Below are 22018 nucleotides of genomic sequence, written 5' to 3'. Positions count from 1 at the left end.
TTGAAAACTGTTATCAAATTAATTTAGACGCTTTTTTCAGTGTATTATAATTATATATGTTTCTCTTTACATACTTAATGTATGTAGGTGCTTTTTTTAATTCTTTTTTAATTTCTGTACGGAGCCGACCCGAAAAACGCCAATTATAATAACGTTCCAGAAATCTTCCCATTTACATAACGATCGGAAGCAAGACATTCATTCAGTGGCGTATTTCGAAGGGTAAGATACCATAGGTGTTAGTTACTAGTATCTGGTGTTTAAACAGACATGCATTTGCCATTTTTCATAACACTACACTCTTCACTTATTTTTTTCAGTACCGCCCCAGGGTAGCCTTCATGACAATGTACCGACATGTTTTTTAATCTGGTGCGAGATGTAACAATGCATCTGTTGTTAGGCCATTTTAATGAAGAAGGATTCAAAGCTACAAGTATTTCTTCCTGCCAATTCCTCTTTTTCTCTATCCTTCTTTTAAGTATTAACTGCACCCTCCAGTAACTGCCAGTTCTCATTATTTGTCGAAAGTATTCAGATTTTCTCTTTTTATTGAACTCATAATGTTTTGAGTATTCGACAGTAAGACCACATCTCGAAGACTTCTAACTTTCATGATTACAGTGCAGGATACACAATATTTTAGGACTAAATTTTTAGGTTGAGCTGTGAACTGCAGAATGTAGTTCTAAGAGTTACAAATTCTCTTGCCACTTTTATATGAGTTTTAATTTCTTTCCTCTATCCTAAGTATTTAAAATGGTTAACATTTGTAATCAGCTCATTGTTGCCAATTCTAACCACAAGTAAATTATTAGTAAATGATATTTTCAGCCATAATCGCTGTGTCATCCACATATCTCAAATTTTTGATAATTTTTCTTCAGTGCGAACTACGTATTGTCTTTCAAAGTTTTCCGTTAAACATTATTTTCGATAACACGTTAAACAAAGTTGAGTACAACACAACTTGTATGGTTTTAGATCTCTATCACCTATTTTTCGATCATCTCTAGATGTATAGATTTTTAAACGTATGGCTTTCTATACTTTCCGTGATGTTTAAGTAATATTAACGTCTGTTCAAAATGGCAACTTTTAGGGTTCACGTTTCGACACAATATAAAACAGTTCAATATATGTAGTACTTCACAAAGTTGTATCTTGGTTGAAGATACAAATATTTCCCATTTTCAAAAAGTTTGCCCTGGCCATTTCAATTCTTTAGATATCTTATCAAGAAAGCGCTGTAGGCCTTCAGGACTCTCTGCAATTATAACGGTGTCATCTACATATCTAAGGATATTTATTAATTTACCATTCACTTTTATGCCATTTTCTGTGCCTTCAATTGTGTTTTGAAATACAATACTAAATTGTATGTTAAATAAGATAGGGCTCAGAACGCAGCCCTGTCCCACTCCACGTTTAATTGAAACAGCTTTTGTTAGTATGTTTTTAAACTGTACTATTGCTACCTGGTGTTCATATAGGTACTGAAGGATTTTTAGGTCTTGGGAGTCTAATCATTTTCTTTCTAGAATATTTAATAGCGCACGATGTTTGACAAAATCAAATGCTTTAGTGTAATCTATAAAGCATAGATACTTCTTTCTGCTCATTTTATTTGTTGCACATTTGTTTGTTATACGTTTATTTGTTATACAGTTGTTTGTTAAGTGAGTTTGTTATACATTTCTATAATAATGACAATTCTACTTTCCAACATATTTAACCACAAGTTAGCTATTCATGATTTTTCGGGTATTTTTTTCTCTTGAATAATGTATAAGTATGTTATCTTCTCAGTATGTTATTTTAGTTATACCTACTTTAAACTTGAGCTTAGTGTTGTGATGACCTGAAGGACTAGATTAGCTAAAGATGAAATGTGGGATGACCAGAGATACAGGCTATGATGTTATATCTGTTAAGTTGGCATAGATTACGTATTAGTTAACTGTATATTATATACGAATTGATTTCTGCGGTATATTCTACAGCTCTTGTTATTTTCTCTGTGTTGTGATGGTGCTCTAAATCTATACGATTTAGATGGTAGCGATATTCAACAATCGGATATTTAGTTTAAAAGTTATAATACTTTAAGAATTTCTATTTGTGCAGATTTAAAAAAACAATGATTGCTTTCTGATATAAAAAATACTGTTCAAATATAGCAATACTTTGAAAAGTATTATTTGGACTCTATTCCGCCGAAACAACAGATAAAAGGTAGTATGATTCTTTAAACGCAATCCTCCAGATACAAATGATACTGGTCGCCAAAATTCGGCAGTGTGGAAGTACATAAGACAATGATGACAAAAATAATCAATAGAAATAAAACATATACTCCCCGTTTAAAGAAGTCCAAGATACACGTACGTGCACCATAAATTTTTTGGGAAAAATCTAAGGAAAATGCATTATGTCACAAAGAATCATATAATGGCTGTGTAATTGGCGAGACTGGTTTAACTGTGTTACCAGTCAAACTATTTATAGTAGCAATACATCAGATTCAACTATTTATAGCAGCAAAACATCAGATGAAAATCAGAATGAAGTAGCAACCTTCGAAGAAAGAATATAGATTATAGATAAATAGACAAGCTTTTACTGGTATCTAGAAGAAGCTTAAAATTCTATTGACGTTGAATTCAACTATTTTTTTGTAAAAACAAAATGTATATATAATGATCTCTAGTAAAATAGCTCTATAGTTTTGAATATATGTACATTTTTACAGATAACATAAATAAATTTTCTCTATAATGTAAATGATGGTGCAAGGTGCAACATTTAGTTGTCCTTTCACTCTCTAGTTCTGATTGTGAAATCATCCAATACCGATTGTCAATATTTTTTTAATTATGAATGCATGGAAATTAACGCAAAACATTTATTGCATACCAGATGTCACTTGTTGCCATAAACGAATTTGTCAGTAAAAGTCATGGGATTGATCATGTTTTATATACGGGACAATCACATTACAAGATTTGTCACTTTGCCAACAATTACTTTGCTATAGTAATATAATAAGAACTATATACAATATATATATATATATATATATATATATATATATATATATATATATATATATATATTTCAAATTATTTCGACTGTACTGTGTTGAATATTGATTTATAGTATCAGCAATCGGTCTGTGGAAATAAAACTATTTGTTTTATGTCTCAATATTTCGTCACTATCTTGTGACTTCTTCAGGAGAAAACTGTAAATTTATTAGAATAATTATTATTCTATGTAAATAAAGTGAATATTTCAATAATTACAACTAGAAGAGTAAAAATTTCAATTTTGTTGACATATCTAAATGACATTTGTTTGATTGTAATTTATTTAGGAGTTATGGTAACCGTATTACATTATATTTTATAGAGTGAATTCTTATATTGGACAATTTTTAGTGAATAAGTTAAAGTAGACAATTATTATGACAGTATTATCGATATTATAAGGTCGAAAGATGCAATTAATAGTAGAGGAATGAGGAAGAATCAGGAACGTGTTAAATTGATCTATGAAATGTATTTTATAGATCATTGTGGACTTTCAACCCGATCTAATTGGAACCAGCACACTTGTCATTTTGCCTGATTGCATTCATTTTGCTATCCATTGCAACCAAAATACCTAATCGGTCCCACATGTGCTACCACATTTGAAATATGGTAACAAGTGAAATATGATGTATAGCGACATCTGTTTTGCATTTAGTATATAGCTGCCAAGGAGTGAAAGAGTACTAAATAGACCCGTATTGGCATTTGCACCATAAATATTAAGGCGTATTTCTGTAGGATATAAATTTAGAGGCTTCTGTTTTATTTCCTAAATTCGGGTCAACGGCTTCGCTTGTCGATGATATACCAACCACTATTGCATGGTTAATATCTATCACTAGCTAGATCAATTTAATCGATTTTAATTCAGTTATTTTATCACATTGATTAGCATAGGCTGATAGCCCGTTTAGGCGATCATATCGAAGCCCTGTGATTCGGAAATATTGCTGGTGGGGGCAAAATTGACCCCTGGGGAAGGTGGAGCTCATGCATCGGCAGAACGGGAAGAAGATGTCTGATTTGTGTCGGTGATCTCCGGACTGTAAACCTAATAACAAAAATATTAATTATTACAATGAGAGTAGGTTGTTACTGTCAGAGATAACTCTACCAAGTTTGAACCGTATCGTCTCAGTATAGGGGAGGCCTGGGAGACTTTGGACACAAGGAGAGAATGGACACGTTTAAATGTCCCGGGAAAAATATTATTAGCGACTTCACTGAACTGCTAAAAGAGTCGTTGTAAATAAGGTTTCGTGTGTACCGAGTGAGAACTCTAGTAAAAACATAGTGTGAAAAATATTGAATATTTTGTGTTTTTGGTAAGTACTATGTAATTTCAGATGGTATATATGTAAGCTATACGTCCAATATGAAAAGTATTTATAAAATTGTATTTTGGTGAGAGTTTGATAAACACATATAGTTTGAGGTTATACCTCAATAATCATCTATTTCTGAACACGTTTCATTTTGTGGCCAAAAAATGTTTCTTGTGTATACAGAGTAGACAATGGACAGATGTCCATAGTCGCCTAACTCTGTTCGATGTCTCCCTATAAAATAATAAATATGGCTTTTTATTTTGTAGGATAGTCCATTAAAAATTCCAAACATGTACAACAAAAAAACTAATAGAGATTTTGATCCCTTAATTATGAAACAAGCCATCGAGGTTGTAATAAAAAATAACTTAATAACTTAATAAAAATATAGTCGCAAATAAGAAAAAGAAAGAAGTTAAAAGAAAACCATACAGGGCATATAAAAGCCGCTTAGCAAATTACGTCAAGAACGCAAAATTAAATGGAATGGAACAAATGAACTTTAAACCAGATTTTCATAAATCACAAATGAGATGGAAACTCAATTAGAAAATTATTTGCCAAAACGTTAGTCAATATTCTATGATCTTACACCCAAATTAACTAGAAGTTTAGCCTATGAATACGCTGTTGAAAACGAAAAAAAATACCAGAAAAATGGAAACTGATAAAATTGGCATCAGAATGTTGGTTTACAAATTTCATGCGACGATACCCACGGCTAACAGTAAGAAAACCAGAAGCAACTAGCTTAGTAAGTATGACTAGTTTTAACAGAATAAATGTGGGGATATTCCAGAATATCCGCTATTCCGCTATTCCTTTACACCGGCTCAAATTTATAACTTAGATAAGGTACGTAGGTACATAAAATTGTTCTTATCATATTAAATATGCAATTTTTTCAGACGGGCGTGACGGGCTGTTCAGCGTGTTCAAAAGGTAGTAGGCAAAAAAGGTGAATATCAAATAGGAAAAGTAACATCCAGGGAAAGAATGAACTCATGACCCATGTTGGTATTATTTGTGCAAATGGGAATGCTTTACCACCAGTTTGGATTTTTTCGCGGCGAAGATTTGATGCTGTCAGAATGATAACGTCAGTTCCTGATGACGGACCTTTAGGTTTAGCATATAACAGCGGTTAGATGAAACGTGAAAACTTTATTCAAGTTTTAAAACACTTTGTGAAAAATGTTAGATGTTTCCCAGAAAATCGGATTTTGTTTGTCACGGACAACCATGAGTCGCATATATCCTTGGATGCCGTGGAGTTTTGCAGAGCCAACGGCATCGTAATTCTTACACTTCCCCCGCATACTTCAAATAAACTCCAACCTTTGGATCGAACTGTTTTCGATCCATTTAAAACTTTTTTTAATCAGGCAGCAGATTCATGGAAGCTTTCTCATTCTCGACAAATCCTGAACATATACGATCTACCTTTGATGTGTTTTCAGTCTTGGAACAGAGCCGCTAATCCAATTAATATAAAATCTGGATTTCGATCTACAGAGATTGTTCCATTTGATAAAAATATATTGTCTGAAGAAGATTTTCTATCTTCATCTGTCACAGATCGTCCTATACCTGACAATATAGCTTCTGCATCTACAAGTTCGGTTCCAGATCATACAATTTCAGATTCGCAAACATCACCTAAATACAACTCATTACACGACACAAATCATTTTATATCTCCAGAACTTATTCAGTCCTATCCAAAAGCACCTGCTAGAAAAATTTCTAATAGAAATAGGAAAAGAGACCAATATATGATTGCAACCGATACACCGGAGAAAAATCTACTTGAGGAAACTTTGAAGTGAAACAATATAGTCGCAAATAAGAAAAAGAAAGAAGTTAAGAGGAAAATCCTACAGGAGAAATCATCGGACTCCGATAGTGATGAAGTAGAGTACAACGATAATTCATCAGATGATAGTTTCGAATTAGAAGAAGAAAGGCTATATACAGAAACTTCTAATGGCGATTACGTTGTTACCAAAGTTTTTGGGAAAAAATGTGTTAGAAATTTTTTAGCAGTAGTTGATAATGTGGATCAAACAGCTTGTGAGGTCAGATTCTTAAAGAAAAATATGCCATCAAATAGATTCAGTTTCACTTCTGAGCCTACAGCTACAGTGATTGTTACTGATATTGTAGTAATTCTACCCCCGCCAATTAAAGATAATAGTGCAAGATATGAGGAAATGATTTATTTTAATACAGATTTATCACAACACAATTTACATTAATTATTAGTATTAGATCAATTTTGTAAGCGTTTCCGAATAAACAATGTTTTAGTTTTTTTTTTAAAAAGGTTGTTTTGGCGAAATGCATTGCCCATTGTCTCCTTTATGGTTGGCCATAATCTCCTTGAGGGTAAGGAGACTATAGACAGAAGCACCTCTGCGAGTTATACTCTCCCATAAGGACTGTAATTATTTTAACACAATTAAAAACTACCTAGACGTTAGTTAATATGTATTGTATTTCTAATCCTTGTTTTAATAGTATATCTAAAAGTCCAAAGTCTCCCAGGCCTCCCCTACAACATACTCATGAATTGTACTGAATCTTTCTTTATAAACTTGATAACAACTTTAAGTTTTAGAAACTTTATTAGAATCTAAGAAAGAAAATTTCATCCTTTTGAAATTTTCAACAAAATGAATATGATATGATTTTTGTCTTCATTGATAGGTGTGTACTGCGATGAAGCATTTGTGTTGTTATTTAAAGAAAAAAAAAATAAAATCTACCCGAATCATAACTATTTAATTACCTATGTCTCGTATTAGTTGGTATACATCCACATGGACAAGAACACACAGAGGTATCATCAATATCTAAGGACGTGGTTTCTGTACAATGATGTCCTAATTGACCACTTAAAATGGATCCGTTCGCTGTTATTACGTCTCCTTCTAACCTAACTGCCCCCGCTAAAGCCTGCAAAGAATAAAAAATTGATTGGTTTACAAATTAGTTCAGAATTAGTTATCCACCACTTCTTCGGATTTGTCTTGTGTAATGTAAGACTACCTATTAACGGCCTATACAAATTCGTGATGTAAATCCGGTTTATTAAAAAAATTTAAATTCTTTTGTAAATACAGTTGGTTAAACTTAATACTACGGCGCTTGTGTATCCCAGTGAGAAATTTATTAGGCCATTTTTTGTTTTTATAAATGGTGGGGTGATATGTTCTAGCTTTTTATTTAGTCAGTTCGATTTAATCAAGCGACGCAATCGGTTACAATATTTGCTTGCAAATTATTACAGAAAGAATTTTTTCACCTACATGCAGCAGTTTGTTCATTAGCAATAGTTACTAGTTTTTGGACCAAAGCAAAGAAGAATTTACAAAAATAGGTTAGGCTGGTATTAGGGCACAATTTTAGCGGCTAATCTAATAATGGCCCAATGCGCCGTAATAACGAATATTGGTGTTTTTTTTTTTCAATTCAAGTTTTTGTTCTTTAATATCAAAAATTATTAAAAAAGTAATATATTCTTTTAAAAAAATATTACCAAAAACGTACTATCAGATTCCGTACAATACTTTTTTTCTATACAAACAAACAAGGAAGTTTACAACTATGAAAGTCCGGTAGTTATTTGTAATGGTAGAAAATTGAAAAAAAAATCTCGAAATTGTTCCAAAAAAAAAATTAATTGTTTTTTTGTAAGATTCTTAAGATAAAATATTATAGTCTGACAATTTATTACTACAAAAAACATTAAAATAATTTTATTTTATTCTGGGTGGTATTAGATTCTATTATATTTCGCATGTGCACTAATTTCGGCCTAACCCAAATTTAGCCTGACGTGGTATCTACAAAAAGACTCAATTATTCAAGTTTAATTTTTTTCTAGAATCATGGTCAGAACTAAAAAGCCTAAGCCAATGTAAAGAAAAAAATATTCACAAGAGCTATTGGATCGGACACTAAATGACATGAAAAGTGGCAAGTCTGCCTATAAAGCATCCAAGATATATGGTATACCCTACCAAAAAGTACATTGAAAAATGTGAATCCAAAAGTATGTGCACGAAAATATTGGAAGACCACCAGTTTTAACTAGTGATGAGGAAAAATCGTAAGATACGCGGCAGCCAAAAAATTTTTTTGGCTGCCGTGGGTTTTTTCGTGATACGCTATCAGCTTATTAATACCGTAGCACTGCTCATTAAAAATCTAAAGAGAAATAATCCATTTAAGAATGGAATTTCTGAAAATAGATGGTAACAACATTTCCTAACCCGGCATCTCGAAGTGAGATCTCGTGTATCGCAAAATATGACAGCTAGACATTTCTTCGTTACAGAGGAAATGATAAGAAATTTGATCAAGAAAGTATATGATTATTTCAGTCAAAATGGCATCACAGATGTGTTGGAAAATCCAAGCCGAATATTCAACTATGAAGAGTCAGCCTTTTTCATGGCTCCACAGGACAGACGAAATGTTAGTTAAAAGAGTATCTAAAACTGTATATAACACAACTGCAAACGTTGAAAAAGAATGTCTAGCCGTATTAGCAACAATATCCAAGCCGAATATTCAACTGTGACGAAACAGCCTTTTTCATGGTTCCACAGCACAAACAAGTGTTAGTTAAAAGAGGGTCTTAAACTGTATATAACAGAACTGCTAACGAAAAATAATGTCTGACCGTATTAGCAACAATATCCGCTAGTGGAAATATCCCACTACCAATGGTTTTGTTTCCCTATACAAGGCTACCAAAACATTTAGTTCCAACTAAGCCAATAGGTTGGGGTATCGGATACAATGAAAGTGGATGGATGAATACATAAACGTTTTATGAGTATGTCGCAAACTATTTTAATAAATGGTTGAACGAAAAAACATTAAGCGAATTGTCGTGTTATTTTTGGATGAACATGTTAGTCATAAATCTCTGGCAAGGAGCGAGTTTTGTCGTGAAAATGGAATTGTTTTGGTAGCACTGTTTCACTCCTCCAAAATTTCCAACGCCATTTAAAAATGCATTTTATTTCCCCAGAAAAATATCTCAAACGTCCAAAAGAAAGCCTACAAAAAAATTAACACCTGTTGTAACGATTGCTGAGGATTTTATGGAGTACCAGAGAAGAGCAGAAGCTGAAAAAAATTAAAAGGAAGCAAGGAAAAAATAAAAGCTTGAAGAAAAAGAAAAACAAGCACCTGCCATCACGAAGAAAAATGCAGAATCTGATGGCAAGAAAACAGAAAAAATTAAAATTTTGAAAGCTGTCAAATTAAACCTAAACATTAAGAATGAAGAAAAACAAAGAGGAGAGATAGATGGAGCAAATAAAAAAGAAAATAAAAATTTAAACAAAAATGTTGGTTCGTGCAGAAAAACTGGTGAAAGAACTAGAAAGCCGAAAGTTGAGAATTCTATAGATTTAGAGGTGGGCGACTACGAACTAGATGACTACGTCATTGTGGTTTACGAGGAGAAACATTCTCTAGGGGTAATAGAAGAAATAACAGAAGATAAATTCAAAATCAAAGCCTTTGGAAAAAATAGGATATCACTGGAGATGGCCAGAGACAGATTATACTATTTAGTATGATCCAGAGAAAAATTGTTTAATTGTACCGTCTCAGTACATTAATAAAAAGGGTTTTTTTTCTGTACCTAAGATAAATAATTTGTAGGACTTTCATAGCTCTTTGCTCTTATGTAATAAATGGAAAAAAGACTGTTGCTAGTAACTTATGAAGGTATTTTTTGTTGTTTTTTTAGGTTCAAAATGTATTAAGTATGTACATCTTTTTATTTTTTTTTTTTAGTTTTTCTATGCCTCTTCTATATCAAAATTAGGTTTTTATGATTCTGTATTTTTTATACGTACTTTGAAAATATTAAAATATACTTATATTTATATTTTTTGATATGCAGGTCGCTTTACCTTAATTAATTTGTAAAAATCTTTCAATTCCATTTTTATGTTCTATATTTTGATATTAGATGCTAAAAAGTATGAAAGTAAAGTAATTAATACAACCATTACATTAAAACCTGAATCAACGGATAAGCCACTCGAAGAAGAAGATCATGCTGTTAATGATGATGATTTTTCATTAATGAACCATCCAAATGAAGTTGATGGAATATTGTCACTAAATATAATAAATTATAACGAAATTTGACTCAATTTTATATTATGTCAATACTTGCCTGCATCGCTTGTGCTTCGTCTCGTCTCTCATCCTCCGTATTCATAGTAACAAATCGAAGAACCAGTAAATTCAACGAAGCTGCTACTATTGCTAACCCGAATAGGATGAAAATAAGTGCAAACATAACATACTCGGGCTTTTGACTCAGCGCGTTATCTTTTTGAAGTGCTACCTATAAATAAAAGAATAAACGTTTATGTTTATGAAAATTGACAGAAAAATTAATTTTTATATAAAATTATAAAATTTATTTAATATACTTATATATATATATATATATATATATATATATATATATATATATATATATATATATATATATATACCATGCGGTCCATATGTATGGAATAAATTCATTTTTGGCGTTATTATGTAATATCTGAAAAAAACCTGAAACAGGTCGATTTTTATTCTTAAATTGACAATTTACAGTATGAAAATATTATCACCTTCCAGCACCCCCTTTGAATTAAAAGCACCCCCTAGAAAATTTTAAATAACAAAGGGGGTCGTGTGGTATCTTGGTAGAAAGGGATTTTAGTCCTCTATTCAGAAATATAAAGTTTTTTAAGTTTGGTGCAAACATAACTAAGAAAATTAATTTTTAATATGTAAAATTTTGATAATGTCTCTATCACAAAACTTTAGTTTGAATGAAGAGAAATGTCACATAATATTTAGAATCTATTTTTCAATGTAATTTTCAATTAAATTAAATGTTTAACATCACCACAATTCACTTCATGACAATAGCCGAGGCGATTTTGGAATTCTCGCACAACATTTTGTACGACCTCGGAAGTTATTTTGTTAATTTCTTCCGTTATCCTAACTTTTAAATCAACAATACTGTTTGGTCTATTAAAATATACTTTATATTTTAAATAACCCCATAAGAAGTAATCGAGAGGAGTCAAATCGGGGATGTAGCCGGCCATTCGATCGTTCCACCTCTTCCAATCCACCTATTGGGAAAAACCTCGTTTAAATAATTTTTTACTATACGTGCAAAATGCGGAAGAGCTCTGCCTTGTTAGTAGTAAATAGATCGATCTATCTCATTTGGATGATTGACATCGGGAAAAAATCTTCGTAATGCGGGTATTAAAAAGTTAATCAAACAATCTAGATAAACCTCACCATCAACTGTGCCCTCAAAAAAATAAGGACCAATAATTTTATTGTTATTGGTACCAGCCCAAATGTTAATTTTTTTTAGGATATTGTGTCTCACACACCAAGTGAGGATTTTCTCTGAGTTTGTAAACCGGTGCGTTTAAATGAAACGTCGCTTCATCAGAAAAAACTATTTTGTTTATGAACTGCAAATCTGCGTTCATTCTGACAATCATCATTTTTTCACAGAATTCTTGCCTTCTATCGAGATTATCTTCATTTAATTCCTGAACCAACTGAACTTTGTAAGGGTGATATTTTTCTTTATGCAAAACGCCCAAAATAGATGATTTACTTAGATAATTGACGGCAGCCAGTTTTCGAGTTGTCATATGCGGATTTTCCTCAATCTCTAGAAGTACATTTAAAATTTTCATCGGTAAATTTAACATTTCTACCTGCTTTTTCAATATTTTTTACATGTCCAGTATAACGAAGCTTCTTTTCAATTTTTCTAACTGTAGACTGCGAAACTTGTTGACCAGGGTATTTATTATTAAACATTTCACAAACCTCCTTTTGAGTTCTTGTTTTATTGTCAAAACCAATCATAATTAAAATGTCTATTCTTTGAGTCTCGGACAAACGAGCCATAATTAATTTTAATACTCGCACAAATATTATACTGACGTCTTTTAGTAACTTTAAATACCTAAACGACAGCAGCCTACTAGATTCATATCAATTGTTTATTTGGCTTTTTGACTAGTATTTTATTATCTTTAAAGTTTTTTTCCTAATGTTTAGCAGAACAGATACGAAAATATCTGATTATTTCAATAGTAGTATATTTTAATAGACCAGGCAATATTGCTGATTTAAAAGTTAGGATAATGGAAGAAACTAACAAAATAACCTCCGAGGTCATACAAAATACAGAATTCCAAAATCTCCTCGGTTATTGTCAAGAAGTGAATAATGGTGGTCAAGTTGAACATTTTTAATTTAATTGTAAAAATCAATAGTCTCAGTTATGACTGCACAAACTCAAAAAAATTTAAACTACTGAACAGAGGACTAAAATCCCTTTCTAACAAGGTGCCACACGACCCCCTTTGTTATTTAAAATTTTCGAGGGGGTTCTTATAATTCAAAGGGGGTGCTGGAAGGGGATAATATTTTCATACTGTTAATTGTCAATTTAAGAATAAAAATCGACCTGTTTCAGGTTTTTTTCAGATAGTACACATAATAACGCTAAAAATGAATTTATTCCATACATATGGACCGCACGGTATATATATATATATATATATATATATATATATATATATATATATATATATATAGAATGAATTGAAAGATACTTACACTTGATCTGACCGTGATTTATTGCTAGGGAATCAAATTAACTCATAAATTTGGTACGTTTAATATTCTCTACAGCGATTTTCTGTAGAAAATTTCTATAGGATTCTGATAGTTTAAGAAACTCGAACGGTCAGCAATAGAATTACAGTCCCGCAGTGGCGCACCCAGAATTTGTCTTAGGGGGGGTTTTGAAATTTTTTTATGCTACCTTCATTTTGAGTCCCTAAAATTTGGGTTTTAGTTTAATATAAAGTACTAAAGATAGCAGCGCCAAAGATTCAGCTATCTATTATCCTGCCTACCAACTAAAACCACCCTCTCTTACTTGTGCGCAGTTGACTGTCGCACGTACCGAACTCCGAAAGTGGGGTGGCCACTGTAAGGTTAACGACATTTTTGGAACATTCCCTTCTCTTATCTAGATCTTATCTATTGTTCTGAAGCTATTTTCTTGTAGCATTTTAAAGTAATTACTATTTTAATGGGAATAAGCCACAATTGAAGGTTAAAATAAGGTTATTGACGTTTGACATTAATCCAATTTGTAAATACAATACATTTTGAAGACGGCTATCGCCGTATTCCCGTTCTCCTCCGGGAATCCTCCCGGGTCAAAGCATGCTCCTCCTCCAAACCTCTCGATTCCATCGCTCTTCTAATTCCTTCATTTCATATGCTTCGAGCTCTACCTCTTTTTTTTTCTTCCAGGGGGCTTCCATTTGTGAAGTTTTTGGGACCAACGTTCGTCAGGCATTCCTAATAGATGTCCAAACCATTTTGAACCTCTTCTTTCTGTTCTGTCAATGACCGTTTCTGTAGCATTTATGTTATTTCTTATAGATTCGTTGGTTTTTCTTTCTCAAATAATCCATTTCAACTGCCAACAATCTTTTCTCCAGGTCTGCATTAATTGTCCATACTTCAGAGCTATAACAAAGAACTGATTCAACCATGGTTTGCCCTATTCTTTTTTGTTTCTTTTGGAAATGTGGTGATCCCACCATAAGGAGTTCAGACATCCTAAAATTTTACGTTCCTGATTAATTCGTGTTTAATTTCGGTTTCTCCCAAGCCGTTCTTAGCAATGAGTGTACTTAAATATTTAAATTTTTCCACTTGTTTGTTTTCCATGTCCTCGTCTATCAACACTTCAAACCTTGCATCTAAATTGATAATTAAGTAAATATTCTGTTTTCTTCATGCTGACTTGTAACTCCCATTTTAAATATTCTCCCTATAGACGCTTTATCATAAATTCTAGATCATAAGAATCTTGAGCTAGGATGACTTGGTCATTAGCAAAGTTCAGGGAGAACAGTACGTCATTTCCTATGGGGATTTCCATTCCCTGGCAGTGGTTTTTCCAATTTTGGAGGGCTGCGTCAATATATAAATTAAACAGTAAGGGTGACATACTGCATCCTTGTTTTAGTCCTGTAGTTACTTTTATTGGCTCTGATAGTCTATATCCAATTTTTAGGTAAGTAGTGTTATCCCTGTATACTTCTGTGATTATTCCTAAAAGGTATGGACTAATGTCGAGTTGTTGTTAAGCTTGCCACAATTTAAGTCTTGGAACTGTATTATACGCCTTTTTTAGGTCGATGAAGGCTAGATGTACTTCGGTACCAACCGCTATTCTTTTTTCTATTAATTGTTGGAGTATAAACAAGTTATCAGTGCAAGATCAAAGATCAAAAATTCAAACGTCAATAAACTTATTTTAACTTTCAATTGAGACTTATTTCCATTAAAATAGTAATTAGATCTTATCTCTGTCGGTAGCCCGGTTGCTGTTTCTATTCTTCTTCTTTCTTTTTAATGACTGTTCGGATGTAATTGTGAACACTATTCCATCCCTCCGTATTTCCCGTCATCTTCACGATCATCTCTCTTACAGTCACATTGTTCATACCTATTTCTTTATACATTCTGTTTCTCTCCACTGTACATATATTACACTTCAGCCTTGTGTGAGTAACAATGTCGGAATATTCGCAGTATAGGCATTTATCTGTATCTGTCTTTCTGAACATATGAAGATACGCCCTAAAACAGACAATCTACCCAGTCCCTTAGGCTCGGGATCAGCATCTTTGTCCACTGAGCAACATCTTCCTTGTTGTTCCACTCTTCTAGCTATCTTTCCATTGATCTTTCCCTTTCTTCTTTTTTTTATAGCTGTTGTCAAATGCTTTCTTCTCCCATAGAGATGTCTCTTTTCTAGTGCTAACACATGCAGAGAAACACAACCCGTGATAGACCATAAGGCCACCGCAGATACAGTCCTGTAGGCGCATGCTACTCGCAACAGACTCGTTCTGTCTACTTTTTCATAAGCCTAATATTAGGTATCTATATCTAAATATAATGAAAAATATTATTAATTATTGTGTATTTATACAATAATTATTGTGTTCTAGATATTTAAAGAGGTAATTTAATTATTAAATCAGCGTTTTGGATTTTTTGTATTGTGTGTGAAAGACAAGTTACATTTTCCTACCATTCTTTATATATTGTTTACTTTATATGCCCTGGGGGAGGGGGTTTTAACCCCCAAAACCACCCCTGGATGCGCCACAGCAGTCCCGTCCATAAAGAACCCTGTAAGTATGAACAGTAAGAAACCTGAGAGAAAAAAAATAAAAACAGATATTTAAACGAAATAAAAGATAACTTATCCAATTAGTGGGGTTTTCATATATTTCAACAAACAGACAATTAATTATCATTATTGGACTATTATTTAAAATATTTTTAAATAATACTCCAATATTATAATATAATAATCCAAAGGAGCCGAATAAAAAGACCAAAAATGCCATGATAAGGAACGCTGAAGCTAAAATGGCTGTGAATGGGAATGATATTGAAAGGAGAATTAAGATAAACTAATGACATACAGCGGAATATTCTCTTTAATAATATAAATATATACTACGGCGGCCGATAAGTACTTAGCCTACAAAAAAAAACAAAAATTTTGGAAAAATGGCCATTTATTTCTCAACATAGTTTCCTTTTAACTCCATAACCTTGACTCAGCGATGCTCCAACTTCTTTAACCCGTTGAAAAATACGTTTTCTCGAGGTCTGCAAAGTAGGCTTTCGTGACGGCAATAATCTCCTCATTCGACTTAAATTTCTGCCCGGCTAGTGAATTTTTCAAGTTTGGAAACAAAAAGAAATTGCACGGCCACAAATCTGGAAAATACGGTGAATGGGCAACTGTTAGTTCAATTCCAGGTGCATTGTTATGGTGGAAAAATGGGGTCATTTTTTCTACAATCGGCCCAATAATTAGACGTAGTAGAACCATATGACCGTTTTGCCCTTCTCAAGGTAGTCGATGTAGATCACCCCTTGTGAATACTAGAAAATGGTGGCCAACACCATTCCGGCCGATTGGGCAGCTTTGACTTTTGTCGGAGCACATTCGCCGGGTGCCATCCACTGTTTCGAATATTCCTTGGTCTCTGGTGTATACCAATTGATCCATGTTTCGTTAGCAGTTACGAAATGAAGTAGAAACTGGATTACGCTTAAATAGCCTCAAACACTGCTCTGAAGTGGTCTCACGGTTGCGCTTGTTATTTGGAGTGACCAAGCGCGGCACCGATCGCGCTGACAGCTTTCTCATGCCCAAAATTTCATGCAGTACTCGTATATGACATACGTGGTCTTTTGAGACGCCAACTGTGTCAGCTATCTCACGCACTTTCAGTCAGCGGTCTGTCAACCGACCTGCGACCGCGTTGAAACTCGTTAAACCAATTTTTGACGGTTGCCATCGAAGTAGAAGAGTCACAGCACACAGCATCCAGGCGTCTTTGATTTAGCTACGCGATTTTCCTTCCAAAAACAAGACTCGAATCACCGACAAATATTGCTTTTTTCCATTGTTATAAAATCCGCGGACACGTACGTTTTCACACACGGTCAAAACAAAACTACGAGTCCGATTCGACTGAAATATTTACATTAGCCATCTACGAGAATGTATTATACGATAGTCGATTTTTTTAGATAGTCGCGCCATCCGGCGGTGAGAGCTAAGTACTTATCGGATTGCCTACGTATTAAAAATTTTACGCAAAGTGAAGATATAGTTAGAAATTATAAAAAAATAAAATATTTTGTAGATTTTTAACTTTATTAGGGAATTTTGTATACTGTTTACTTACCATATCGCCAAATCCAATAGTTGTGAGTGTGATAAAGCAATAGTAAACTGAATCGAAATAACTCCACCCTTCGTATCTGGAAAAGGCAGCAGCACCTCCGGCTATGGTTAACGAACTTAAAAAAGTAACTACGCAGATCAAATCTAATTCTGACGCAGTAGTTTGTCGACAATGAAGGGAAGACTTTACGGATCGTATAATAACACTAAAATCAAACAAAAACCATAAAGACCATTAACTACAACTATTAAGATAATAGAATGTCTGTTTTTTTCTTTAAGTGTCTATAAATACATTAATTTAAGTAGACTATGGTTAATAAACTTAAATTATATCTATTAAACTTGCGATGAAAAAGTTAATTCTTTCTCTTGACCTAGACTGCCTAAAAAACTGGTCAGTATTGTACATAGAGTATAAAAAATCCTCCTTATTTACAACAACTTTTATTCCAATCAATTGTGGTTTAATCCCATATAAATACAATATTTGACTTGAACATCCCACAAGAAAATAGTTCCAGAACATGTTTAGCATTTATTATATAACATTACTAATGAACAATATACAGGGTGTCCAGAAACTCTCCTGACAAACGAAGACCGAAAATTCCTCAGATAATTTTAAGACAATTAGAGATAAAAGAGGCTCTAGCTCTATTCTACAAGATAAAGAGCTCTAGCTCCTAAGGGAGCTAGAGCTCTTTAAATATGGCGCCGTAATTAGTTTTTTTAATACCTCCAGAAAGCTTCTAGCTAGAAAAACAAAAACTAGTATGATTATTTATCATCCAGAGTTAAATCGATTTCATTATGTGCGAATTCGAGTACTGGTCATAGGCGTTCGTTTTGGGTAGGTCAACGGTTATTTTAACGCATATCTTTTTTGTCTTTAATTTTTAAACATTAGTTATACCAGATTATTAAATTTTCAGGTATTCTAGTAATAAAAAGTACTCTTACTTTAAGTCGGTAGAATACACCGTTTTCTAGAAAAATTGATTTGAAAATTTTTCGTTTTTTCGTCATGAAAGTTAAATTAATGGGTACATTAATTAATTTTATAAATTATCTTTTGTTTCAATAAATGCCAGCATATAATTCGTAAAAAAAGTTTAGGAAAAGAAGCAAAAAATCAAATCGAAACAAAATTTTATTTAACGGCTTTTAAATCGAAAGTATTTATAAAGATGGAACGAAACTAACACAAAAGAATAAGTATCAAAAGTAGATAGCTACAAAAGATGTGCACAGAGTTGTGCACTATTTTGTATCGAAACGGAATAAACAAATGCTTTTATGTATCCCCAAACACAATAATGGCAAGGATTAAAATCCGGCAACTTTGCTGGCCAAGCATCTGGATCGCCGCTTCCAATCCAGTTGTCTTCGTAGTTATTATCAAGAAAGTCTCGTACATTCCTGCTAAAGTGGGCCGGACAGCCGTCATGTGGAAACCATAAGTTTTGCCGAATATTTAAAGGCACATCATCTAACGAATCAGGTCAAATATTTTGCTGGAAATGTAAGTAGTGAGCATCATTTAAACGAGCAGGCAATTCCACACGACCAAGTAGATAATCGTTAACTCCTCCTATCCAGATGTTTATGCTATACCTTTGCTGATGCTTAAATGCTTCAACAACGTGGGGATTGTTACCAACGAACGAATAATATTGTGCATTATGCAAATTAAAAATTCCATTTTTTGTGAATGTAGCTTTGTCGCAAAACAAAATGTATCTGAAAAATCTTCATTTTGATTTTTCTGATTTTGTAACCATCTAGCGAATTCTTCACGAGCAGAAAATTTTCCTTATAGCAGTGCTTGTACCTTTGTTAAATGAAAATAATAAAATTTTCGTTGTATAAGATATTTCCTACGGAAGATTTTAAAATTATGGGATACATGGCAGATAGTTTTTGAACGCCAATTTCTGGATTTTACTTAACTTCAATTAAAATAACATCTTTATGTGCTGCTGTTACATTATCATATTGCCCATTATTTTTTGCCCAAAAAAAAAAACTTTTTTTTCAGTTCATTAATGTCTGTGTCCCGTTTTACGTTTTGAATCTTGACAAAGGCAAGGGTTTCCTGCCGAAACGTTGATTGCAATGGAAATTAAAATCTAGTTCCACATGTAATATACATTTTATTGAACCTAAACCCAAGAAATACTAAATTTATATTATATATATATATATATATATATATATATATATATATATATATATATATATATTAATAAATTCGATATTAATAGTATTATTGATAAGTTTGTATAAATTAAAACAAAAAGAATAAAATTTTGTTAAACTAAATGAACAATAAATATAATTAAATTTAAAAAACCGAAGGGCGCCCATGTCAATTTTGCAGGCAGGCACTTTAAACCATAGCGCCATGACTGAACATATTTACCAATAATTAATGTAGAATCGAAGAGAACTTTTAAAACAAAATAACCTAGACAAACGAGAAGTAAGAGAACTAAACAAAAATAATTTCAAAAAATATAAGAAAATATTTAAGAAATTACAATAATGGAGAAATCTAGAATGTCACAGGTGAAAATAAAAGTTTGAAACCTTGAAAAAAAAACTGACGCAAGGTAAAATCAAAATATTTAAGTTTAAAAGCCAACACGGCAAAATAGCAACCAATAGAGAAGAATTACACCAAGTAGTACAAGAATTTTATGAAGAGCTATACCGAAATATACATAAATTGGAAGAAGCGCCAAAGGTTCTTTTTCGTTAAACTTCTTCTTCTTCCTACTTTTCCTATGGGCATAAATCTGTTCATTCTTCGGGTTATTCGTCGGTTTTAAAGGTTGTCTAACATCTTCATTTCGAACTCTATCTGTGAATGGTTCTGAAACTGTTCTCTTGTGGTATGTCTAGCTTAAATATTAGGTATGTTTCTATGGGATTTGATTTTAATGAAAATTACATTTTATAACAATTATTTGACGTTTCGATTTCCACTCTGGAAATCATTATTAAAAAAGACTATTTTAAATTGTGAGCTGTTATCATAACCAAGTTGTTTGGCGATTATTGTTTTCCAAATTGAATGTATGTATTGTTTTTCATGGCACATTATTTAGCTATAATTGCTAGGTGGACGGTTCATATTCTTATCAATTATAGTCTCACCCTTACTTGATTGGGAAACCTTAAAATACGTAGAAAAAAAAATTAGACTCGAATTGAAAAGAAATATTATTCTTAATATATCCACTAAAAATAATATATAAAAATAAACACTTTGTGAATAAATATAGAGTAAAGAGTAATAAAACATTATATTAGGAATATATCCTTCTATGACTTGGTTTTAAAAATAGTTGTATTATTTAGTTCATGCCTCGATGTCAAATAAAAATAAGTAAATAAGTCAATACTAACCTGCTTAGCTTATTGACCCTTTCACCGATACTTTGAAACATCACCAACCCCAGGGGAATGCCAATGATCGCGTAAAACATCGTGAACAGTTTACCGGATATGGTGCTTGGAGTGGAATGCCCGTAACCGATTGTGGTCAGGACCGTGGTGGCGTAATAAAACGCTCCCGTAAACTTCCATTGCTGTCCGGCCCTGTGGGGCTCCGATTTCAGGACTATGGTTTCCATAATTCTGTAGTCCTCGTTACTTATATTATATTTCCTTCTTATTATATTTTGTATCTCTAAAAAAATGACATATAAAAATAATCAAAACCAATTAAATTTTATTGAAGAAAAATGTTGAGTTTTCGAATAAAAAATAAAAGTTATTGCACTAGATTAAATGCTACTCTTAATAAGTTTTGTTTAAAAAACAGAAAAATGTATGGAAAATGTACATTTAGAGAAATCCTGTAAAAAAGACAAGAGTTTTGTGTCCTTGAATAACAATTGTTGAGACACACCATACTTATATTATTATATAAGGCATATAGTAATTATATATAGCATGCTAGTCTGCTGTGTCTTAAATTAATTTTTTGCGGTAGATTTTTATACAAGGAAAGTGTAGTAGAAAAATCAAAATCAGCCAATGTGGGCATAGCTATAATAAAAAAAAACATGAAAAAGTATATAATAGATTGCAGTAGATAAAACAATCATAACGGTGGAGATAACAAAAGTTAAATAACATTGCAATATTTAAATATGAAGATCAGCATAATAAACAAATTGTTTGACAAAAAGGTCTACTACTTGCAATTAGTTCAAGTGCTTTTTGAACTTCATTAAAATGCATACTTTGGTTTAACTAAACAATTACCTTGTAATACAATTTTTCTTTGGTTTTCTGTTTTGGATTCGAGAGCATCAAAGACGGCCGCGCCGATGAGAAGGTATGTGAAGGTGCAAACGATTAGAGATAAGGTGCGAACGTTTTGCTTCTTCATTCTCTAGCGCGCGTCATGCTGGGGCCGGGGGGCTCCCACGCCGCTAGCTGCCCCCCGAGCGCTCCCGCTTCCTTCTCCACATCATATCTAAAAGATAAATTTCAAAATACATATTAAAACATTTGTAAAAAAACTTATGGTGGAAATATTTACAAGCAATTATATTACTTTGAGTACAATGTACTCAAAAATGCAAATGACTGCAATAAATTTAAAAACATTTCTTTTAATACTTCTAAATTCAAACTTTTATGACTGAATGATATATGATATTTATTACTGAGTTTTTGAATCTATAGGATCAAAA

General features: G+C 32.5%; 1 protein-coding gene across 1 annotated transcript; it reads right to left on the bottom strand.

The window, feature by feature from the left end:
* Positions 1-3137: 3137 nt before the first annotated feature.
* Task6 (TWIK-related acid-sensitive K[+] channel 6) lies at positions 3138-21773 on the bottom strand. Its single transcript, XM_072537405.1, has 6 exons — positions 21585-21773; positions 20721-21003; positions 17308-17512; positions 10632-10805; positions 7215-7381; positions 3138-4146 (listed from the first exon to the last, which is right to left on the bottom strand). The coding sequence occupies exons 1-6, from the start codon at positions 21709-21711 to the stop codon at positions 4014-4016; spliced, it is 1089 nt and encodes a 362-aa protein (XP_072393506.1). The 5' UTR covers positions 21712-21773; the 3' UTR covers positions 3138-4013.
* Between the last annotated feature and the right edge of the window lie 245 nt (positions 21774-22018).

The sequence above is a fragment of the Diabrotica undecimpunctata genome, chromosome 7 (genome assembly GCF_040954645.1).
Source record: "Diabrotica undecimpunctata isolate CICGRU chromosome 7, icDiaUnde3, whole genome shotgun sequence".
Taxonomy (NCBI): Eukaryota; Metazoa; Arthropoda; class Insecta; order Coleoptera; family Chrysomelidae; genus Diabrotica; species Diabrotica undecimpunctata.
This window is presented reverse-complemented; position numbering and strand designations above follow the sequence as displayed.